At 29.5% G+C, this 26764-nt stretch overlaps 1 protein-coding gene across 1 annotated transcript; it reads left to right on the forward strand.

Annotated features, from left to right (window-relative positions):
• The first annotated feature begins 641 nt into the window (after positions 1-641).
• Positions 642-26556, forward strand: LOC111618594 (dual specificity protein phosphatase CDC14AB-like). Its single transcript, XM_023360148.1, has 14 exons — positions 642-1060; positions 1130-1226; positions 1475-1550; positions 6953-7045; positions 11526-11605; positions 14586-14652; positions 14733-14795; positions 16519-16606; positions 17224-17454; positions 17527-17665; positions 21221-21491; positions 23026-23159; positions 23229-23453; positions 23539-26556. The coding sequence occupies exons 1-14, from the start codon at positions 1027-1029 to the stop codon at positions 23570-23572; spliced, it is 1632 nt and encodes a 543-aa protein (XP_023215916.1). The 5' UTR covers positions 642-1026; the 3' UTR covers positions 23573-26556.
• The last annotated feature ends 208 nt before the right edge of the window (positions 26557-26764 follow it).

Consider the following 26764-nt stretch of genomic DNA (forward strand, 5'->3'; position numbering starts at 1 on the left):
CTTGGTACGAAAACAAATACAGTACAGTTCTAAATTATTAAACAAATTTTTTTTTTTTTTTTAAGATAAGAAATAATTTATTTAATTAAAATTAAAAAGGTATCTGTAGAATTTTTATTAATTAAAAATGAAAATATGGAATATTTTCATAACATAATTATTTTCTGAACCAAGTATTTTTTTCTGTTTTAAAAAATTGTTACATGCATATTCTTAGTACAGTAATTAATGCAAATTTTAAAAACTTAATTATCCGTGAAGCTAAATTTATAAGTTTGATAATTAAATATTTAATTAATATTTTTTTTACCTCCTGCTAAAATTTAAAAATTAAAATGTCACACTTTTTTTAATGGTAATTAGAATTACTTTATAAATAAACAAATTAATTTTATACATTTTTAAGTAGAAAATGTTTAATGTGTTTCCTCGTTACAGTAAAGAGAGATTTTGGATTATAATTTTGCTGAAAATTAAATCTTGGCTTGTACGCAACTAGAAGAAAATCCATTCTTAATGTGATAGACATTTTAATTGTATAAAAAAGTACATTTTGAATTATTGCATAATGGGAAATTGTATCCGCAATTATTTTTATTTTTTGTTGTTATATAATTACGGTAATTTAAAGAGAAAAAATTGCATTGTATGAACAAGATAATTTCATTTTGAGTAATGTCCATTGCCAGAAAATAATAGAAAGACATTGTAAAGTTGATTTGTATGTAGATGGGGATAGAGATTGCCGTGTGAGAAAACAATTATCTACCTAATAAAAAAGCACGTCTGGTTGTTGACCCGTTTAGCATTCTTGTCTTCAAACATATTAATTGGTTGCCAAATAAAATAGCAAATTGTACACTCAATTAATTTCTTGTTACTGTAATTGTATTCTGGTCTAAGAGTTAAGTAATATAACACACAACTCTTATAAAGTAATGAAATACTTATTTGTGCTGTAATTTCATAATAGTCAGCATCTCAATTACATAAATGAACAGTGTGTGACTGCTTTAAATTTTAATAATGACTTTATGTGTATATGGCAGAAGATTTAAGAGTAATGCTGCTTTTTTTTTTTATTGTGGTGATGATAAAGATGAGTTATTAAACAAATGTATTTTTATAGATCGGCTGTACCTTGCTACAATTTCAGAATCAACCAAGCCGAAGATAACGTCCACAGTTCATTTCTTTTCAATAGATGAAGAACTTGTTTATGAAAGGTAAACCAACTTTCTGGAATAAAAAAAAAATTATTAATATTATAGAATTCTATTTATACCTATTTAAATAATACAGCATTCAAATGAGGCCGGCTGTTAGTTTTAAGCAGGCGGAAGCTGTCAAAAATAGCAGATTAAAATACTTATAAAAACTGTTTACAGCCCAAACTGTAATAGTAGTAATTAAATACAAATAACAATTTTATGTAAATATTTTGATATTTTCTGAATAATTTTTCACTTTTCAGCTTCTATGCAGATTTTGGTCCTTTAAATCTGGCCATGATATATCGATACTGTTGTAAATTAAACAAGAAGTTAAAGGTAAATACAGTTTGTTCTTACTTTTCTACCCTTTAATTATATTTAACCTTAATAAAAATATTTCCTGAACTTGTAAATCAAGTTATTCTCAACTTATATAAAAATAGAGATAAGGGAAAGAAATGAGTTCGAGAAAAGTACGGTGGAAATAGCTTTATTTCTTCTTTATTTTTTATGTACCAACCTTAAAGTAAACGTCATTAATATATATTTATGACAGCCACATCTTTGGATTAGAAATTTTCAATAATTTATTTCAGATAGACTTTGAGGAATGGGTATCAAAAGGGAATTTATTATATAGATTTTTTTTTTTGAATATTTTTAGATAAATAATGGAGGAACTTGGCTGAATATAAAACACCTTACATATTTACTTAAACATATTTACTTTTCCTCTCCTCCTCTCTTAATCTGGTTTATATTCAACTTTAAAATTTTTATTTATTTTAATTTTTATAACTACTCCAAGTCTCTCTGCATATTTGATGGGTTTTAGGATCTTTTCTTGACCTTAAAAAAATTATGGAAACTGAAAACAGGTAGCATTTATTGATGTTTATGGATGTGTATTTGGCAGTTATTTTTTCTTACAGATTATGTAAACACCCATAACTCTTTCTACATTTTTTGGAGTGTGAATGTCAATAGCTTTGACCTTGAGGAAAAAAGGAAGGGGAGAAGAACGGGGGAAAACAGGTTTAAATAACTTGCGTAATCTGTTACTTTTCACAGTTCAGCCAATAGTTGGAGATATTCCAAATTTTTTGGTGAAAAAAAAGGAAGTAAACTCTAAAATATTTCAACTTTTTCTTTTTGTATTAAATTATCTGAAATTTCTCTTTTGTTAAATCAATGTTTTTTGTTTTTAACCAGTTGAAAATTATTATGTATTATGTTTTTTATAAATTCTGTATAAAGCTATCAAAATAACAGGTCAAACATTAATTTTTTTCAGATTTTTCATTGTAAATCATCCATCTACTTCTGATTAACATTGCCTGCTCCAGCTCTGACAAAAATTGGGTCATTCGAGTCGTTAACTCGATATAAATGATTAGATTTACTTTTTTTTTTTTTAATTTGTAATTCTTTTGAGGCCGGTGCACTTTGGGAAAAGTAAGTTTTCATACGTTCTATGTGGCATTTTATCCAAGTTCAAAACCGTTTCGGGACATATCTGTAGGAATTTATGCCCTGAAACTAGGTTATTTTCTCTTAATGATCTCCGTATACCGAAAATTAATTACTGTAGTTCTATTACTGATGATAACGGGAATTCCTTCTGAAAATATTTCTGTTGGTGTTCGTTAAGTTTTCAAACTATTCCAGATTTATGCCCGATCGCCTAACGTATCGGTATGTCGCTTCGCGCCGTCGATCGAAACGATGAACTATGTTCGTTGTATTAATTTAGAAGTTTCCAGGCGAAAAATCGATTCTCGAAACGCTTTACGAACAATTTTCTATTTGAATTTTATTAATTTTTTATTTTTAATGTTAAAAAAAAACTTCAATCTAGTCATTCGTTTCATCACGAAATTTAAATTACTGTAATACGATGTCGATTGTTTATAACGGAAATTCATTAATTTTAAATTGTTATTATTATTATAAACATTTAAAATTAAATTTAATGGTAACTCAATTTAAATCCGAAATTATTAATAAACTGGTAAGAAAAATTTTTAAAGGTTTCTTGAGGCTATATTATCGATTTTTAATAAATTCTGGGCGTTCTAGCTTCATCGGAAGTCTAAATGACCCTAATATGTAGGCATTGAAAATTGTAATTAAAATCCATTAATTTGAAATTATTATGTAAAATGAATGTGTATTTGATGAGTAAAAAGCATTTTCTCGACTAAATTTTGAATATAAACCGATAAAAATTTTCATGATATTTTAAATTTCTGGAAAGGGAATGAACCCTAGTTGAAAGTCAATAGGAATTACTCTAAATAAACCTAATTCGGTCGGGGGGACTATCGTAGAATTAAAAAACGGGAGGAAATCAACATTATTGCTTAAAACGCGAAGGTATATCCGATTTGAAAGAGTAATTATGATAATATTGTAAAGGTAGTTTCATGAAAAGTTGTACAGATTTCCGCAATTCGAACAACCACACCCGAATTGACGTCAAGCTGAGAGCGGGAGAGATTCACTTCGATTAACTTCCCTCTTTTTCTTCTCTAATCGAATTCTGTATATATATAAAGCGTTGCGTTAATTATCGTTAACGATTGTTTTTAAACACAGAAGAAGGGGAGCGAGTTGTAAATCAATCCGTTCAAGCGTAAAAATATAATTAACTTAATTTTTCTGAAATCAAAAGTTAAGTTCTACTTGTCGCAGGCCGACTAAAAAAAAATTTCTTTGGTTTATTTCTGGAATAATAATTAAGCATTTAATTAATGATGAATGCATTATTGCTGGTTCTTGAGATTTTAAAGTTCGTTTCAGATAACTGTAAGAAATTGGTTGAGTAAAGCGGCTTTCATACAGCTGGATAAGCCAACCAATGATATAGTTCGTTTCAAATGAAAACGGGCTATGATTTGTTTGCTTATTCAGCTACGTTAAATCTGAATTACTAAGCAACTCGTCCATTGGTTTGCATCATCAAATGATTTGGGTTCGAATTCAATTTACATTTTCAAATTTAGATGTTTATGTGGATACTAAACTGGCTTTTTTTTAAATTTTTTTTTGCTATTATCTATTAATTTTTTTTTCTTTGTCAGCTTTTGTATTTTTTTTTTTACTGTTACTGTAAAATTTAACGATAAAATTAAATATAAAATTAGAAAGGAATAAGTAATTAAAAGTTTAATTTGGATGATTTAACAGATTTTTAATGGGTTTATTATAAAAAAAGATAAAGTTTTCGACCTCGGTGGAGGTGGAAAACGTTAGTGGATATTGTAACGAACACAACACTGATATATAAAGGTTTTTATGGACAGTTAAAAAAAAGGTATGTGAAAATGCTGGTTTTTGTGTGTTTATTTGCATATTTTAAATTTATATTAATTAACTGATGTAACGAAGCATGAATTTGCTTGGGTGCAAATTTTATACCATTCTTAATGCATAGATTGCTTCAGCAATTTATAAAAACAATCAAATTTAGTAGAAACCACTTATAAATTCTATCGGACTTGCTTATAGGGATCCTAATACTGACCGATAACATTAAGAGGATTAGTCTATGAATCGGAATTTCTGGTTTTGGTCAATTGACACCAAAAGGACATTTTGGAACAATTAGCAAATGTGAATTAAATCATTTAGTGTTAGTTAGTTTTTTTTTTTAAATACTATCTTTTGACAATGATCAAAGTAAGTAATTCTAGCAATTTAAACTACTGTACTGCAAGAACGAAATGAATAAATTATTAAATGTGGAAAACACTGGATCTTGGTAATTGATAATGATTGTGCACTATTGGCAATGTGTTGAAACTGATGTGAAAAGATAGAGTAAACATGCTTATTTGCTTGAAAGTTACAATGATTATAATAAAAATTTCCAATTGCAATAAGCATAGTTTTGTAAGTGCATTTTAACTTGTATATTTTTGGACTTACTAATTCTGATAAAATTTACAAGATGTAGATTCTGTTGTATTCTATTCTGTAATCTAGTTTGTACCAAAGAAAAATATATGAAAATTACTGTTGTCAGGAGAAATTTGTTTGTTTTTTTTTTCCATTTAAAATTTTATGCATTATACACATCAAGAGATCTTTTTTTAGCAAGCCCATTATGGATTTGGCCTGGCCCAGAATGGTGAGGTTCAAGGTCAGTCCTATCTGGACAGATTGCCCTGAAAAGTCATGGTTATTTAACCCAGGGTCCACCAGAGCCAGTTAGATTGCTAACTTAACTGCACAACCAACTGGCCATCCACAGGATAAGTTAATGATCTTGTGTAGATTTAATGCTGTATTGTAAGATCATTTAGATTTCATTTGTCAGAATAATTCATTTTGAGAATAATGAATTTCATTTTGAGAATAATTTAATGTCTCTGAATAAATGTACTGCAGTCCAACTTTGTTTTGGCAACTTTTGATAATTACAAAATGTAGATGTCAGTCATTTCCATGCCAACAGGACAAGTACTTAATTGCACAGAGCTATGATGAACTTTACAGTTTTACACTAAATTTATTTTATAAATGGCTAGATCATATGTATGAGTTTCTTATTAACACACCAAACAGTCAAGGACAAATACTCTAAATGTAACTACAAGGTTACTATTTCTGAAATAACCAAATACTTAAAAAATCTTCCACTCTCAAAAGAGAGGAGCCAAATAGTTTTTTATGCACTTTAATTGAACCATAATAAAATTTAAATATTATTTAGAACATTAACTTTTTCCCTTTTGTAATTTAGTCATTTTGACTAATGCAGGGAAACATTGAAAATTCAAACTAATTGGGGTTGGACAATATCCAGATTTTCAACTATGAAAGTGTAAATTAGCATTTTAAGCACTGTAAACACCAAATATACTATAAAGAAAGTTTAGATGTTCTAAGTTGAATCCAATATTTCACAATAAATGTAGGAATTCTTCAAGGATTTAAAATATAATTTACAGAATTGCTATATTTAAACACAAAATACACTACTAATAATTTCAAAATTAAAAAACAATACAAGAATGAAAGAATGTCAACAATGAAGTTAGTATTGAAAGGGGTTAATATCCATTTTTTGATAGCCGAATCCAGGTTTATGATATCTGGATTTTTGGCGCTTCATGTAGTTGCATAATTATTTACAATATACAGTATATATATGCATCAACATATATTTTGCACTTATAAAGATAATTGACAGATACTTAAAACTAGCAGTACATAAGAATTTCTTCAAAGATCTACCAATTTTAGAATGAAATAATTGTTTTTGCTCATTATATAAGCTTATTTTTATGGAAGAGAGAGAGAAATTAAAACAAACTTGGTGTGTTTTTCTCCTGCTCTATATATGCACAGAGGATTTTTTTTAAATCATGTTTATCACGGTTTTGACCCAATCCACAATGGGTGCAGCCAGGTAATAAGGGACCTGTCCGAGTTAACTCACCTGTGAAAATTTCTGATTCACAGCCAAAGGTCGAAAGTTAGAAGTTAACCAATTACTGTTTATGTACTAAAAGTAAAATAAATGTTTTAATGGTTAACTTTAATTAACTAATTGGTTGTATGAACATAGATATTAGATTCAAACCAGGGTCCTTAAACAGACAAGCTGATACCTTTTCTGATCATCTAGTTGTGAAATTTCAAGATTTTGACTAGTAGTTTCATGTGTTTTATATATGTATTTTCTTTATTTAAATATGTATATTTGATGTGCCATTTTTTTTTCTTTTCAGTCTCACTGTTTAGCTAAAAAGGTTATTGTTCATTACACAACTAATGACAGTAAGAAAAGAGCAAATTCAGCTTTTCTCATTGGTTCTTATGCAGTAAGTAACATTTTTTTCAATATATGTCAAATAATAAATGTTTATATTGTTATATAATTTGCTTTATATTGCAGCTATAATGTAAAGAAAGGAAATTTAGTTTAAACTTATTTATTCCTAAAAAATGCAGAAAAATAATCGATGAGATAAACTTCAAGTCCTTTAAAAGTAATAAAAACCAAACTGCTTTTTTTGTATTCACTTTTATTTACAAATACTTTAGCATAATAAATAATATAAACTTTTTGTCTTCCTGATTTTTAGTAGCCAGAAAAATTTATTTTTTAAATTTTAAGTCGGACTTTTTGTTAAATATGTCATTTGAAGTGACACGAATTCAATCTCAAAGTTTATTAAGAAAATTCAATCAACAGTGGAAGACTATTAATAATGTTGTTGTACCCTACATTAGCGTAGTGAGTTGTTGACTCCACCCGAAACTTTTGGGTCACGCCCATTGCTATCGAAGACGTTACCGACTCCACCCAATTTTGCTTTTCTTCAGCATCTCTGTCTAATTTCTCTTCGTTATTATTTGGACTTTTGACAAGATAATAGTTGTTTTTAAATTTTAATTACATTAAGGAATAGCCAAACACAATATCAGAAGTCAAACTGAGGCAATATCATCAAATATATTATTATATCTTCTTATAATTGTCAAAGTTTGATTATTGCATCTAATGCACTTCTGCTTGATCTACAAAGATGTATGTAACTTTTAGAAGTTTGCCGAAATACTTAAATAGAATTAAATCCTTAAAGTAACATGTGGCTCTGTAGTTTACTTAGTATTTTTGAGGAACAAATCTATTTACCTTCAGAATAGTCTAAAATTTTTATTTAAAAATTTTCTACTTTTGATTAGTTTTTACTCAGATTGTTAAGATATGAAATTATGTGCTTCTTGAAAGTGCTCTATAAATTAAATCTTAAAGCTGTGTTCAAACACTCTTCTACATTACATGTTGCATTATGTCTGTCCAATCAATGAAGGCATTACAAATAACATTTTCTTTGATTGGCCAGACATAACACAACATAATGCAAGAAAAGTCTGTCTGAATGTAACCTTAAGACATCAGGAGAAAGGTATTTGTTATTTTCAAGGAATAATTGGCTTTAAATTTTTAAATTATAGTAGAGTATCTTTCTTGGTTTGTGTATGGGAATGCATGTTTGGAAACATTATAGTGCATATTAGGCTGGCAACTCATCTTTAGCTGGGTCTTTTTCTCTTGGTCCATTATGTTAACATTTCTTTTCTGTGATTTACCACAAAAATTTGACACTTAGCTTCATTTTAAGTCAGTTGAGGTGCTTTCAGCAAAAGGAGGCTTTCTTTCCTTGTGTTAAAGAAAAGGATTTCTGTGATTGAACAAAACTGGAAAATTTGTGACAATAATTGGCAAAGGAATTTAAATTTGGGAAGACCCAAATTTAAATTCCTTTGCCAAATTTAAATTCCATCCCAGCCATTTCTTGCCATTAAGTCATCATTCACTTTATATCAGTAAATGGGAATCAGACACATTATGTATCAGATATTTCATATGAAACTGAGCAAGTAATGATGTTAACTATGTAAGATGTGCAAGAATTTTCCCTCAGATGATAGATAAACATTAATGCTTAAAGACAGTTCAGTTTATTCTTAAAGTTGTTTACTTGCAAAGTTTTTATTTGAAATGTCACTAGTTTGGTTATAGTTTGGTTTATTCTTTGGTTATAGTTTATTCTTTTGGTTTGGTTTATTCTTTGGTTATAGTTTGGTTTATTCTAAGTTTGGTGTTGAAAAAGAACATATTTTTATTGAAAGGTAACATGTTTTTGTCCCTAGATAAATGACAAAATAAAGATTATTAGTTGTCATTCTGGCTAGTTTTTTCCATCCCTCTTATGCTTCCAATATGCAAACATTTTTGCAATTACAACTAAAAGGAAAAGCAAGTTAATGTTAAATTAGACGTTTAAACTCTACTTTACATTCTCTTCAACGTATTCCGACTGGATGCAACAACATCTGAAAACATTCATACTGCTGGTAAATGCTTATTTGGAGATTTTTGTACAAATTAATGTAAATAAAAAATGTTGGATGAGTGAATTGATTCTTAAATTGACCAAATGTACTTAAAACTTAAAAATTCTTTACCTAATTTAATAATTAAATCTTAAATCTTGCAATAAACTTACAGAATATTATTTTGTGTATATAAGATGAAGTGCATTAGACAAAATAACCAGCAAACTTTGATGTTCATTATAAAAGGAAAAAAATTTCTTCTACTGTAATTCATATTAAAATTTTAATGAATTTTATATATTCTATATTTTAACAATGTTGATTTGACTTTGAGCCAAGTACAATAGATCTAATTTTCGAGATAAAAACTGTTGTTAATAAATCATTTTGACTAGCATCCTATGATTTGCATTAATCCAATAGATTTGTTAATGTAATCTTATGAATAAAATACTTAAAACATCATTCATTTTTTAATTAAAAACCGTCATAAATCACTTTTCCAATAGTTTAAAGATAGTAAATATTAGGGAATTTCCAAAACTTTAAAAGTTTTTATTTTAAGTCTCTTCATTGATAGTATAGATATTGACATTATTGATTTGTCATTATTAATTAATACGAATTAATCAAAAATTAGGCATAATATAGCCTGAAGTAGTCTGATAGTTAGGCTCATTCGGTAATTAAGTTGTGTATCAATATAAGTAATTACAGTGGCTATCTTAGAAAACTAATAGAGGAACACGATGAATATTTATTAATGTAATTAATATAATTTTTTTGATTGATATTAGTTAGATTATCAGGAATATTGATGTATATCTTAAATTTTATTTATGACAAGCCCTCACTTAACATCATTGAGGAAAGATACGAGTATATTTGTAACCTTTTACAATCATCGTTGTCAAATTTTCTTCATAAATGGTAAAATTGATTGTGAGGTAGGAAATAAATGCTAGAGGATGCAACCAAAATTTAGTTAGAATAATGTTAACTGAATTATATCTTGTTTGTATCAGTCAGTCTGTGGTAAAATTAGTTTTGCTATACATCAGCATTCAAGAACCTATCAACAATGTTACACAAGGACTTGCTATATTTTTTTCCAAGTATTAACTAAAATATCTGATTCTGAAGTAAGATATTTTAAGTCTTTCAGTTCAAAGACAAATAATTGATTTATTTGAGATGAAAAACAAGGTTATAAAATTGTTTAATTTTATCCTTTGTTGAGTTAGTCAACTAAAAATCACCAACAAACACCTATGGCTGCTGAGACATTTATTTGCTAAACACTAATGTTTTCAGCCTAATGCATAGGCCATTCTCAATTGCCATAGAGTTCATCAACTTTTAAATTATACATTAGAAGCAACAGTTAAAAGTAAAGAAATTGTCTTGTTTAAATTTAATTCATTTGTGGTTACTTGCATTTCTGTAAATTTAACATAAATAATTTATTTAATCCTTTTGGATTGGAGAAATAAATTAGAGCCTATTCTCAATATTTTAAATGTCAAGAAAATAGAAATTCATCAAATTAACTGCTTAATAAATCTTAACATAAATTAAAGAGTTTCTATTAGATGAAAGTTTCTAGCCATTAATTATTTATAATCATTCATTTGTACATATGATTAAATATTTAAAAATTCGTTAATATTTTTAATAAATTATAATAAAATATAAGTAGCAAATTAATATCTTGTTTGCAAATTAATAGTTTTTTAATTGGAATAATTAGGAATGATTAACGAATGAAAAGGTTTTTGTCAAGAACAAAATAAAACCTGTTTTCATTTCATAATGTAATGTGTTTCTTTTGTTATAAATAATTAAATATTCAATATAAAATCCAGTTTTAAGAGCAGTTTGGAAGAGTTCTTCCATTTAATGATTTTATTTTATTTTTTCATAGATAACTTGTTTCCAGCATTATAAATTGATTTTAGGGAAATTTTAGGCAACTTAGGCAGCATTTTAGGGAAATTTCATACACTCTTTGCCTACTATTTACAATGTAATTAGAAAATATCATAATTTTTTCTTTTAATGTGGAATAATAGCATCAGAGTTTCAATACACTATTCTATAACATCGTGCCAACCTTGGTTTTGAATGCCAGGAGAAATAACCATGCTACATTGACCTTTTTTTTCATTTATTGGAATAAAATTCTTTCCAATAGTTTATATGATTTTACAGAGAATTAATTTTCACTATATATAAGTTAAATGGTAAGAGTGAAATTATAAAGTTTCAAATATTATTCAACTACTTAAAATTTTATATCTAGAGCATATGTTTTATACTAAATTAACATTACATTTTTCAAATTATCATCAAGGAATTCCTTTGATGATGATTTTTAAGCACTGAAAGAATAGCTGTTGACTTAATTGCATAGCCTAGTTATATTAACATTCCTTTCTTGTCAATTTTAAACAGATAATATACTTAAACAAATCTGCCGAGGAAGCCTATCGACCTCTCGTCTGTGGTAATAGTCCTGCCTTTGTTCCATTCAGGTAATTTGAATATTTTTAAATAATTTTATCATTACACCTTTTTATGATAATGTTTCCTTAATGATTAAAGAACAAAATTGGCAAGCAGAGAGTTCGCTTTTTATCAAATTATTGAGAACCAGGTAATTTCTTTAAAATGTGCACATTTGTTAAAACCTACTTTAAACTTCAATTTGTATGTGTCTTGCTTTTAAAGCTAATATAATTTAGAATGAATTTGAAAAATTATTATATTAAAATTTTGGGGAAAAATGGGTGCATTTTGTTTTTTCCAGCTTCCAAAATATGCAAAAAAGTTTGCAAGTATATTAGATTTGATGTGGACATTACTCGTTTAACTGCTTTGCCGACAAATAGTAAATACATTGATTTAACATTATCTACTAATATAACCTTTTTCCCTACATTGCTAGCTCTGTGCAAATTGCTTTTATTGTGTATGTTTCTATAGCAATTGTCTTGTAATTCAAATATTTCTTAAAATAGTTTATTAAAATTTAACATTTTAAGTGATTAAATTTTTAATTTGCATAAATTAGTCATTAAAAATGCTTGGAAAAGGATATGAAGAATATTGAAAATTAAACATTACATAATTACGAGGGTCATTCTAAAAGTAAAGAACATTTGTCTAGATATTTTTATTTAAGATAATGAAACAAAACTTATTTTAAAACACATATGATACCTTAGCTATTTTTCTACATAGTTGCCCTACAAATTTAAACATTTGTCATAGTGTATCAGAAGCTTTTCTATGCCTTCTGCACACTCAGTTACTGCCAAGTTCTTGAACCAGTCGTTAATGGCCTCTTTCAGTTTGTTGTCACTTCCATAGTGATTCCTGGCCAAAAATCTTTCAATTTTGGGAAAGGATGGGAATCAGAGCCAAGTCCGGGCTATAAGAAGGATGTTCAAAGCCTTAAACTGCTGAAGCAAGTTTTTCATCAATGCAGCAGCGTGTGGACGTGCGTTATCCTGAAGAAGCATAATGCCTCTGGACAACAATCCCCATCATTTGTTTCGACTGAAGCTTCATTCATCACATTACCATAAACCTTGGTTATCTGTCTGTAAATTTCAATAGGGCTTTTTTCACATACAAAAAACATATTACACTACGAACCTCACACTTGGCAGCATCTTTAATTTTGTCACACATTTCAAAGTTCGACTGTAAACAGTAAACAATCGTTGTGGCTCACTGTTAGCATCAGATTGGTGCGAATAAATGGGAAGGTCCATGACGTGGCAATGGAGGTAGTGGGAAAATTGCACAACTTGTCAGATCAAAACGTTCTTTTCTTTCAGAATGACTCTTGTATTTCCAATCACTTATAGTCTCTAGCTGCTTCGTCTCAAATACATAGTTTATGTAAATGACATTAGGAGCAAACTGTAGTTGCCAGTTTGATAAATATGAAAATATCTAATATTAATGTTCAGAAGTTACTGTAGCCATTTGGTTTATCATTTCTAAATTAAATTGCAGTGGAAACAATTTCATACTGTATATAATAAAACTTGTATTTTAATCTGAAATAATTGTTTTGCTAGGTTCTGAATTTACAGATTTTACTTTCCAGCAGTTATAACATGACAGGAAAGTGTTATTGTGTCAGATTTGACCCTATCCATTTTTTCCTTGGCATTTTGAAAAAAGAAAAGAAAAAAGGAATTAAATTTCCATGTGCATGTTGGTGTCATTTTATTTAATATCTCAGTATGGGGTAAAGATTAAGAAATAAAATTTGGCATGGTAACTTGCCTATAAGGGCCATTGATTCTGTTAAATTTTAGAGTACAGAACATGAGAGGAGGAATAGAGGGTCATGTGTCTGTATTAAGTGGGTTTAAACTTAGTGAAAATTTTACAATATTGGCCTTTACAACAGTTTTAAAACTCATCTCAATCCTCAAAATTAAATTTTTTTTTCTTTTTATAATAATAATAATTCTCCTGTGGTCACCACTTGGTTGTGGCCACTATATTAAATACATGCCATATTGTCAGTGTCCATATTCTGGAGTTCCTTACACTGACACACTTATTTAATTTTAGTTTTGCTTTGGTTGCTATGCCTTGAATCTGGTCCAGCATAGTACACAGCCACCGGTGTCAACTGAGTATAACCCATTAAACCCAACATAATAATAATAATAATAATACAGTAATAATAATATACAGTAGAGCGTCGTTTATCCGAATCAATTGAGGACTGGGGTTGTTTGAATAACTTATTTTTTGGATAACCAATTATATACGAAAAAATATATTAACCTATCCCATGTTGAAATTTTTCTCCATTGCATGCTGCTTCGTGTTGAATTTTCGTTGATGTTAAGCCTAACATGAACTTTTTAAAATAATAATTGTGGCTATTGTATCATTAAAAATTATTTCTTTATTTTTTACAAACAAAATAAATATATTGAAAAAAAAAAAAAAAATTATACTTTAGAAGTTAATCTAGTATCAAAAACGTTCAATTCAGCATAACACACAGTCCTCAGAAAAACACCACACAAAAGTGCCAGTGCTGCCAGCTAAAACACACACATCAACAAAAATATTGGAGTAGCCCAAGATATAGCCAAAGATTGCAGCGCCACAGCACTAGCGAAAATTTAAATTTGCCGACTGGAATTCTTTCGGATAAACAACTCTCTACTGTAAAAGTTACTTTTGATAACATATTATAACAGATGATACCCCACATAATTTTAACTTTGAGCTAATATCAGTATTTTTTAACAATTTGTCAAGAAAATTCAATGTAAATCTGTACTAAATTTATAGATGATCATCATTTTAACAGAAATAATAGTAATAAATTTTGTATGGAATTTGCTGAATTATGATACAATAATTTTTTTCTGCTGTATTATTATAATACTCTTTCAAAAACTTTCATTTGTTTTTTCCTACTAAATTTTTCTGCCCTTAAATAAAATTCTAAAGAGGTAACTGTCATTATAGAGATGCATCTGTTGGACCGTCCACTTACAACTTGACACTTCTAGACTGTTTACATGCTGTCCATAAAGTTAGTGTTTTTTCCTTTCCCTTTCTTCATTGCAATAATGACTTTATGATGCATGTTAAATTGTCTTTGTTTCGTTCTAGGCACTGACCTGTGGATTTCTAAACTTCGATCATTTTGATGTTAAAGAGTATGAATATTATGAGGTAAGTTGTTGTTATTGTGTTCTTATATATATATATATGGTATTTTCTTCCTTGATTTTTATTTATTTTTTTATCTCTGATAGTTTTATTGATAAAAATCACTTTTATTCCATATTAAAATTTAAGTTCACATGATAATAAAAAGAAACATATTTTATTATGCTTTTTGACATACAAAAAACAAAATAAGGGTATGCATTGCTTAATAATTAACTGCTTATTTAACAGAAGTTCCATGTGATTATAATGGAGCTGACATTTTGTAGCTGCCTTTACCTTTTCTATGTTTAGATAGATAAATATTTATCATTGTGTTACGTATAGCCTGTACGAGTAGTAGCTAAAACCACAGAGGTTTGCCTGTGTATATTATGACAATTGCTTAATGGAATATTTTTGTAGAATGTCTGTCATTCAGTAGCTTTGTATAGTACCTGTAAAGAACAGTCAACACTGACATTGCTACTTTTAATGTTATTAGGGGCTATTAAATGAAAAGTTATTTCAATCTGTAGAAAGTTTATTGCAAGAGCTCTATTTACACATGATCCCCATATGTGTTAAGGCACTTGTTCTTCTGAGAAACTATATGATTGTCATAATAGAACTTCTTCTTGTTCTGGAATTGAAGCAATCTGTCACAGCAGCCGTTGCTGCTACATCTGATGCATAACTACATCCTTTGAGGTATTTCTTCAGGGAATTGAAAATTTCAAGGGCTAGAATACAGACTTTAAGTAGGGTGATCAAGCACTATCCAAGTAAACTTGGCAAGCAATTCCACTGTTATCCTTGTGATGTGGAAGTGGCAGTGGCACATGCAGACTATAAAAAAGAAGAGCGTTGTACATAAATACAGGTATCTTCTTGCATAATGTATCCTTTGATTAATGCAGTTTATTAATCCCTTGATGCTACTGCATATATCAGAATCACTTTAATGAAATACAGTGATATTTTGATACTAAACCGAACAATCAACACCTGCTAGAACAAATTTTTGGGTAATAACAAATATTTTTATTTTAATTTATCAGTAAAAAATTTTTTTGTGATAAAAATGAGTGCGTAAATTAAAAATAAAATGAAACCTTAGTGCTTCCTTAAGAATTAAGAAAAGTGTCCTCCACTGTTATTGGGTTGCCCATGCTCCAAGTGCTCCAATGTAAGGACATTAGAGCACTTGGAGTGGACATTATTGTAGAGCAAAATGCTTCTGCTGAGCATACCTCTCCACTTATTCTTGAGGTGTGATACACCTGAGAACAGTAATCACCACTTGCAGGTAGTGATTGCTGTTCTCAGACATAACACATCTTGCTGTTCTTCCATTATGATGTCCATCAATGACAGCTCTATTTTCTCTCTTCCAGTGTGTGTTGTGTAGAAAAAACAACTAAGCCTAGGTATATGCACAATTGCTGGTGTCCTGCTACAATGATATTACTTATACTTGTGGTTATCTACCATAAAAGGAACAAGTGTCTCATGTACCATGTAATTCTCAATAATTTGAAAGAAACCTATATTTGATCACATGTTATTTACATCCATTTCTTACATATTACTGTTCACTAACAAAACATGTACATTTTTTTATTTTATAAATTTCTTATTTCCTTGATACATAATCAGTTGTTTTATGTTTTTTGTGTATAAATTGATATTTTTTTAAATGCAAATATGGAAAACTAACAGAAAATTTGGGTTTTTAAATTGACAGAAAGTGGAAAATGGGGACTTAAACTGGATTGTGCCAAATAAATTCATTGCATTTTGTGGTCCTCATCCAAAAAGCAAAATAGAAAATGGTAAGAATATTTTCTTTTATTATCAAAGTTTTGAAAATTATTTCACATACAATAAATTTCAGTAATTGAATTGATGTCAATGAATTATGTGGAACCAAAAATACTTAGAGTTAAGGAAATAACTTATTTTAAAATTTGATGTTTCCTCTCTGCTCTGTAGGAACTAAAAATTTTTTTTTTATATCAAGAAGGGTTTGGTCAAACCCTTCTGAATATTAAGAAACTAGGTGGCCCAACATATCTAGGACTTGCTGACCACAAAAAATTCCTGGGCTGGCTTTACTAGATTACTATCTTAGGTTCTCTATAGTAATAACCAAGATGCCTTAACCATCTCTGCCACAATGGCCAGATGGCCAAGCAGGTAAGGTATCACCTACAGCTATGGGAACCCAGGAATGAATCTGGATGGGTCAAAAAATCCTGGAAATTTTTTGAGGATGGTTTCTTTCAGAATGTTAGGTCCCAACCCTCACCATTTATCTGTCTAATTGTGGGCCTGCCCATAGGATAAAAATATCTTCCATCTGTTATATGAAAAAATATTTTTATGTATATTTTATACATTTAAATCTTGAATTCTGGCAGTATTTCTTTATGCATTATATTTCATTCAGGATATCCGCTGCATGCACCAGAAGCCTATTTTAATTATTTTCGAAAACACAATGTTACGACGGTCATAAGATTAAATAAGAAAATATACGATTCTCATAGATTCTCGGACAATGGCTTTGAGCACAAAGACCTGTTTTTTGTAGATGGCAGTACGCCTAGCGATGCAATAATGAGGGAATTTTTAGAAATTGCTGAAAATTCTAAGGGAGTTATTGCAATTCATTGTAAAGGTTAGTGAACAAAGTACATTGATTTTATTGTAAATAATTTGAAAAGATATATAATACAAGTAATTTTTTTAGCCGGTCTCGGAAGAACGGGCACTCTGATTGCATGCTACATTATTAAACATCATCGATTTACTGCCGCCGAGGCCATAGGATGGATCCGAATCTGTAGACCTGGTTCCATAATTGGTCACCAACAACTCTGGCTTGAAGAGTGAGTTGGATTTGATTAAATATTTTCTTTAAAATTTCAGATAAGTATGGAAATGTAGAATTAGCACACAAGTCTCTTGTGTGCCAATGCTATTAATCTATTAATTTCTAAATGAATATTGCTATAATCAATTTTATGATAATATAACAATAAAACTGTGGAAATATACTTTTCAAGACATGCAAAAATAGTTCAAGAGAAATTTAATTCTAAATGTAATTGTAAGAGGATTTGGAACTAAAATAGTAAGGGAAGTAGGGTAAGCATTCTTGATAATTTTTATGCAAAGCAAATCATAAACATTTGAATGAAATGATGAGAGTATAGACTTTAAAATAATATGATATGATTATTGATTTAAGACTAGCTGTTGTAATTGTTCCCAATTGGAAGACTTGGAGATAAATGATATGGTGTACAAAGGGCATCTTGTGCATATCTGCACTCAGTTTTAATATTTTTAACTTGTATTTTTTTAACAAATGAGTTGCTGTTTAATTCTAGTTTTTTTAATTTGGTGCTCTCTTGAAAAGTGGCTCGTTTATACACTATAAACTTGCTCAAAATAATTGAGCAATTATTTATTGTGATATCATAATGCTGGGTTGCAATTTTTAATCATATTTTTAATTTTTTTAATTTAAAATATATGCTGTCCACCACAAGAGGCTTGCACTGTACATCATACTTTTCCTTTAACACTATAGTCGTTCCAATTGTCTGTCTAACACCTTTCAGGGAAAAAGATTTGAATTGAAATAACATGACTTCTGGTACAACCAGAAGTTCATATATAGTTAATCAGGGCCACCTGCCCATAAGCTTTCAATATCTGGTCTCGTCTTTCATCTATCTAATTCCATTCTTGAGATTAAGGAAAGATGGACGGATGACAGTGGAAATTTATAGATCTGCAATTTGAAAAAATTGCATCCCAAAAACTAATTTTACTCCATCAAAATTTCAACCACTTGGTAATTGTAAAAATCTAGTTAATATTGGAATGTGTTAGTATTTTCTAATAAAACTGCATTCATTCATATAAAAGTATTTTGCTGGAATTTTATTACTATTTTTTGTAAAATTCCAAATTTGCTCAGAAAAAATTGGAAGGAAAGTGAGTTAAGCTATGTCTAAATGTATCTAACAACAATGCTAACATTCTTTTACCACTTGATAAATCAGTTTGATAACTCAATGATTGAGTTAGGTTAGGGGAGAATTGGAAGATAAGATGAAAAAATTAGAAGAAATTAATTTGTCAAGGTGATCTTTCCATCTGTTATTATTGCACATCTGATCTGGAGAGGAACTTTTATGATTTTACTTGTTTTATAAAAAATGTAAAAAGATTCTTTTATAGTAAATATTAATGTATTGTCTATCTATCAGTTTTGATTTACTTACCTGATTCTTGTATATTTTTTGAGTTTTACATATTTGTATTATATTATCTATGTGAGCTTTACTGAATGGGGTGGATGTTCTTATTATTGTTGGTATTGGGAGTAGTCTTCTCTTGCCTTATTTGGCATTACTATGAGTTAATAAAAATAGTCACTCAAGTCAAATTTGGGATCATATAAATTGGGAAATTGTTTTTCATTCCTCACTGCCATTGATTGATTTTAGAATTGGGTCCACTTTTAATTAATATGCATAATTGTGACTTTGTATTAATAAATCATTACTTACTAATTTTAGCAAATAATTTTTTCATCTATAAGATCAAAAAGATCCCTTTACCCACAATTATATAATGTTAAAATGTTTTATGGATTTTTACATTAGGCTAAGAATAGCATATTTCAGATTTAGTCCTGGGATTAGTGAATGTATGGAATTTGATAGATTCAAACTGAAATGTGTTTTCATATTTTTATAATAGATTGCATATATTATTTGCAAGATACAAAGATTAAAGAACAAATCAGCAGGCAAAAGCCTGCTGATTTGTTCTTTAATGAATATAATAAATTCTGTTTTATAACTGTTTGCTTGCTAATTCTTCACGTTTATGGCTGATGTAAATTTGTTATTATTACTAATGCCAGATTTTTTTCTGTTTATAGATTTTTCTGTTTTCCAGATTTTTATAGGACCTGGAAATATAGTTTTGCCATTATGTAAGCAAAACTATATTTCCAGGTCCTATAAACCATAAACTACCTGTCAGTAATAGTACTATAATAGTATTGCTATAAACTTTGTGTCAAACTAAGGTTTGACACAAAGTTTATAGTTAGTTTCTCAATACATCTTGAACCTCTCACCAAATATTACATAAAAAGAAAGTAAAAAAACAGAGTATGGTGTTAAGTTTATTTTTGCTAACGCTTTCAACAAACTTATATTCATTATCGTCATGTTTTTACTGTTTTTTTATGGAATAGTTTCTGAATTTTATATTGTTATGGGGTTGATCATTTAATTTATTGGAAATATGTTCACAGATTTTTCTTTTGTGAAATACTGGAAACAAGTTGGTTTATATCATCTCCATAGCATGTGCCCCTCCTTTTTTGTAAGTGGTTGTCCTTTTCCTATTACCCAAGGGGCCCCAAATTACCTTATCTACAACAGAAAATGCAATACTTCTAGCCTATTCTGCAAATACTCATATAAAATAAATTAATGAATGATCTTTCTTCATTTTTCCATACATGGACGTCCACAGAACATTTTCTGGAGGCAAAACTTAAAGACAAATAATTACATCAATAAATTTTTACTTAATTATTAAATTTTGGGGTGTTACAATTAGATTATAAAATACAGTATTGCATCAGTACAAAAAGACAAAGCATTCCAAGGTTGAGAGTGTAATGTTACATTTCTCAATCAGTTTTATGATTATAGTTTGTGGATATTTGCAGAGGGGCAAAAGGGAGTAACCTTTTGCTCCCTCTGTGGACACCCATGGTCCCATGCAATAATCTTTATGTAAGTATTTTGTTGTGAACATCACACACTGCTAATATTGTGTAGTGTGTTATGTTCACATTGTTATAATGGAAAGGCAATTGTTTCTAATCCAATGCAGATCCACAATTACAACTCTTCAACATCTATTCAAAAATAATTTCAGAAATAACATGATGTGTGGTTATGACAAAGGTGTACTTCAAGCTGACAAATTCTCGGGTGTAGATGACACAATAAGGAAAAAATCTAGCAGTTAGTTTTATATCCCTTGTAGCTTAATTATGAATAATAAATAAGAAAATATTAACTTGTTTTAAGTTTATGATGCAGTTATATTACCAAAATTTGATTCAATTTATAGATGGAAGGTTGCCAAATATTAACCATTATCCATATATTAATTAATAGAATATTAATATGCAACTGTCTTTTCATTAATAAGTATTTATTATTTGAAGAGGAAACGGCTGCTGAATATTAAATATGGGTGTGGATGAATTCTTCGCCCACTAGAAATGCAATATTGTGCACCCACGGTGATTACCTTTATCTGAGTTGGTGAAATTATAGAGATTTTTTTTTTTACTTGAAGTATTTTGTAATTAAGTTTAAATTCTATTTTTTTTATAGAAAACAAACTTATCTGTGGCTCCAAGGAGATATCTACAGAGTAAAAAAAGCTCATCAAATCAATAACAATAGAAAATGGGATAAAAATAAAATGGCCAATGCAAATGCCGCACTGGATGGTTACCTGTGTAATAACGGCAGAGACAGGCGGTTGCCAGGATCCTGCAGTCCACAAAAGGATAAGGTCGGAGTTCGGCGAATTCTGACCCGCGTTGATCGTATACACCTGGGAGACAACCAAGAGTTGAATAATGGGAGATTTCCAAATAAGGTAAAATTTTTATGAATTTAACATTGAAAGTAAAGAATAAATGGTGGAATTCAGTTAAATGAAAATGGCAGTAATAAGTATACATAAAAAATTAATTATTAACTTATTTTTCATCGTGATCTTCGTAAAGTATGGAAAAGAGAGAAAATTGCACACACACTCATCTTAATGAGTGAAGATTGAATTACAGTAGAGCCTCGATTATCCGGCCATCCTAGTCGGCAAATTTCAAATGTTCGCTAGTGATGTGGCGCTACAATATTTGGCTATGTCTTGGCTACTTTAATATTATTTTTACGTGTTTTAGCTGGCAACACTCATTCGACCATGAAAGGGAGCCAGTATTTCAACGAGGTTTAATTTTCTAATTTTTAACGATACAATAGCGACGATTATTACTTTAAAAAATTTTTGTTAGGCTTAACATCGATGAAAATTCAACGCGAAGTAGGTTAATAGCAATGTACTAATATACTGATTACATGGGATATAATAATATACTACACTAATAATGGATTTTTTCATACTTTTCGGTTATCCGACTTTTCAATTATTCGACCAACCCCAGTCCCCAATTGAGTCGGATAATCGAGGCTCTACTGTATTGTTAAATCACTACTACAGGATGTTTAAGCAGTAATGGTGCAGTGAGAAATTTGTAATAATACTAAAGTTATACATATGGCATCACAAACAAGACTAAGTTGTATATCCTGCATTTCCATTTTGTGGTAGATAGTGTTATTGCTTGCTCACAGTCATTCTGTTTCTTAAGGTACTGTTTTTGAAAAACTTCTTTGTCTATCATATAATCTCCCATGAAATCTAGTCCACTAGGTCTCTGGATCCCACTCTCCCAGATTTTGTAGCCTCTGGGGGACATTTCCAGCATTTTCTGTAGAATAAACTGCAATAACATAAAACTTAACTTTTCCATTGCACAGTAAATTTTCAGACATCCTGTATAAGCCAAAAAATTTTTTTCTAATTTCTTTAAATATGTATGGTCTTGTTATTTTGGAGAATGAGACAGTATTTTTTGCTTCCTGCTCATTCTTGGGGTATTGACACTGTAACAATTATTACCATTTTTGTTACTATCTGATTTGATGTGTACCAGATGTTAAACAAAGTATAATTATAAACAGTCTACATTCTTATCAAAATAAACAGTAAGGACATCACAACTAATTTTCAAAATTTTTTTTAACAAGTCTCAAATCTAATTCAAATGCAAAAATTCAAAGATAAAAGAACAACACACACAAGTTTATGCAGACAAAAGTCTGTGTGAGTGTGAATGTGAACCTCATTGGACAAAATAATTTTTCTTTACAAAATTCTTTTCCACATCCTTTGAAAAGCATGTACAGAACTTTTGATGACAATCAGCTAATTGGAGTTAGTCCTTTGAATAGGATAACCTTGATTATGATCAAAATACCAGACTATGTATATGGAACTTAATTCTTTTGCTCGATTGGAGTTCATAAATGTAAAAATTGCATTTGACTGCTTCATTTTATGTTGTTAGGATATGCAGCAGCAGCAGAACAGTGTTAACAATAATCCCGACACTACGGAAGACGGAAGTACACAGGGTGACCGTCTAAACCGCATCAAGGCCCTGAGGAGGCATCCTCGATCCATAACTACCGGGGGAGTCCAGTATGTATATAATTTTGAAAATAGTAACAAAAGTTTAAGAACTAAAGGGTACTCAACCTTTTTCTTCAGTTTAGAGGAACCCAAAGTTCATCGCCGTACTACCTCCCAACCATTCAGGTTACTTCCTTCCACTCTGTCTCCGACTTGTTCTTACATGTCACCGATGAAACCACTGAGAGGAGGAGTGGTTAATCTTGGAAACGTAAAGGCGACAAATGGAAATCACACGAGCAATGGTTCTTCGCGGAGGCCTGTCAGGCAAAGAATCTGCAACAGTAATTCACCTGGAAAAAGGTATACATTTTTGTTGTTTAATTTTTAAATTGAAATGTTTTCAATTAAACAGACACTAAAGTGATTTTCTACTCTTTCTCAATAGTCCAAAAAATTCCAAGTGCAGCTTACCAAGATGATAACCTCTTTGAACTTTCATCAAAGCAGATCTCCAAAATAATTTTTTATAGGAGTCTTCCCCTCGTGCACAGAAATTTATTTAGCTTTTATATTAAGATAGTGGCTATGTATATAAATTTTGTTGTTATCTTTATTTTTAATTAGAGAATAAGAAATATTTATGTAGTATGCTCAGTTTAACTGATTAGATTTTAAGAAAAATGCATTTAACTACAGTCATCATCCCCCAAAGTCAATTTTTAACTGTTTGATGGACTTTTAAAGCATTTTACGACCATTTTTTGATTGAAATTAGATAAATCATAATAGTTTTGTCTTTCGGAAAACAAGCTGCCATACATTTAGTGTTCTTTTTTATGAATTTTATTAGAAAATTTAATAATTTGAGGTAAATAACTTGAAGGATTAACAAACTAATTATAGAATAATATCATTTTTTAAAGACAAATTTTGCATGGTTTGGTTTTATATAAAAAAAAAAACAAAACTTGCACCATTTTTGACAATCAGATGTTAGTGTACAAATTTGTAAATCACACAATACTTTTCACTCTTCTATGAGATTTCTAACTATTGGTCATCTTTCCCACTACCAAACTAAATTGAAATTTTTAAAATACATAAAAATTTCTATAGCATGTGTACAGTTAGTTTTTAACAGAACATATCAAATATTAAAAGTGAAAGACGACCTCCCTTTTTCGTTGTACAACTTTGAATTTTGAAACTCTGCATTTAGTACAAAGATGATTATTCCAGTGATAATTTGATTTTGTCTGTATCAGTAGTGAGTACTGTTTTAGGGATATCTTAAAATTCCGTTCAATCCAGTCATATTTAAATTGAAATTAAAACATTTCTTTTGCTAGGTAGATGTCTTCGTTAATCATAAACCTGCTGAAGTTCTTATGGTGACACTATGGAAACTCAAATTATTGTTTGCAATAATTAGATTATGCAGCATTACTCTGTACAGAATTAAATTACTTCTCAAAACTTTGGCCATTCTTTATTCAAATATAAGAAGTGACCCACTTTAGAACTTTATATAAAGTGAAGTTCTCTTATAACATAGCAAAAGTATAAGTTTCAACTTTGTCTTTACAAAAATTCTTTTAATTACATATATACTGTAGAACTTGCCACTTTCTGGAATGGTTGCCATTTAGTGTTGGAAAATTAATAGAAAATTATGTTAATTACTACTACTTTCTCACACTAAACAAAAATTTTAATATGTAAAATAAAGTTCTTCATTTAAAGGTTGAATACAATGTAGCTATTTTCACAAATAAATTCAGATGGAATAAAGAAAGGCCTAAATTTTGAGCTTAATTTCTATATTTTGTTGACTATCAAGCATACTCCCATTATATAAAGAAGGTTAACATGCTGTACAAGGTATCAATACCATCCATTAATTATAATATAACAATGAAATAAATGATTTAGATGCTTTTATTTCTTAAAACTCTACATATATATGTTAAAACAGAAGAAATATAACACTGTAAATGGTACAAAATGATCTCAGAATGCATTTACATGCCATTTTTAACAATTTCCATGTGGAATCGAATTTTTAAGACCTTTTTTTTTTTTTTGTTCTTACTTTGACAGTGTTTAGCTGCTGTAAGTGATGGCTTTTAGTATCTCATACAATTTTATATTAGTAGGTGAATGTTTTTCATTTTTATCCATACAAATGTTGTCACCTCTTAATTCCATATAAGTCTCTAATGTCCACATTTCACAACCAAGAACCTAGAGTTAGAAGTTAACCAATAAGTGATCGTGTACCAAACACAAAATAGTAGTTGGTCAATTTCTAACTCTCAATCCTTGGTTGTGAATATGGTCATTAATAATTTGTGCACGTATCATAAACCTGTCAGATGAATAAACAGTATCATATCGATCATATTTGCGCAGTTGGCATCCAGAGTGATAGATTTGATGCGTGTTCTTCTCTATATCATGTGACGTCCAGATCTTTCTAAATTAAATGCATGGAAAGATTGGGAAGCGGATTTTTTGACGAATTGTTTAGGCAAAGCCGGATGCCTATTGTATTATATCATACATAAAAGTTTAGTATGTTATTAATTGATCATTGTTGTGTACATAAAAATAAAATGTTAGTTATCAGATGAGTCTGTCGTACGTTAGAAGTTGTTAGACGAGATGATAAAAAGCAAAATATTTATCTAAATTCTTCCATAATAAGGGAAAGTATTTGATAATCTTCCAGTTATCAGTGTAATGAGGGAAATTTTAAGATTTCTTCCCAAATTTGAAAAATAAAACTGCCATCTGCATTCTTTAAGGTTGTCAAAAAGAAATGGTTTCTATATTATTAGAAAGTTTTGTAGGTTGAGCCTGGTTTTGCTCATCCTACTCTTAGGAAATGCCAAAAATGGATGCACACCAGCAACTTTTGACACCATCATTGTCACTGCAGCTGTATAAATCTGTTTATTTGCCTCCGAGTAGGCGGCAAGTGTCAGGAGGCTCATTTTACTCTCTTCAGTAGTATAGAGAGATCATAAGCATCTAAGGAGGCAATGAAATAAATTTATGCCACTGCAACAACAGTTGGATGCTCATGCTCTACTCTACATTATTGAAAACAGTAAAATGAGTATCTCTTGACAGGCTCATTTTATTCCAATAATGTAGAGCAAAGAGCACAAGCATCTAACTTCTGTAGCAGTGGCTTAAATTTATTCCATTTCCTCCAACGTGATGAGACAATAAGTTTGATCTTCAGAACAAACTTGTCACTATCCTCCTTTAGTTGCAAGATAAGACCAGGCTTGACTTATTGCAACAGGTGTGGCAATGATTTATAATGTTGTGCTCCATTTTTATTGTTTACTTCGGCTGTAAATCAAATGGTATGCGTGCAATGTGATCCTCTAAACACTCATACCCAAGAGAACCAGCAGAGCGTATTTCCTTCCAGAAACTGGGCTATCACAAATACAGTAGCTTTAACAGTACAAATATATACATACACACACATTATTTTTTACCTTAATTTTCTTTAATGATTTATATAAAACTTGATTTAAGATATTAATTGTTTAATTATTATTAATTATTAAAATCAAAAAGAGATTTATATTATTATTATTAAAAATACTCACCAATTTTTATTATTATTGTTTTAGTAGCAATTTTTGTTGTTT

This window comes from Centruroides sculpturatus, unplaced genomic scaffold (genome assembly GCF_000671375.1).
Source record: "Centruroides sculpturatus isolate CEXI.00-Female unplaced genomic scaffold, Cexi_2.0 scaffold42, whole genome shotgun sequence".
Classification (NCBI taxonomy): Eukaryota; Metazoa; Arthropoda; class Arachnida; order Scorpiones; family Buthidae; genus Centruroides; species Centruroides sculpturatus.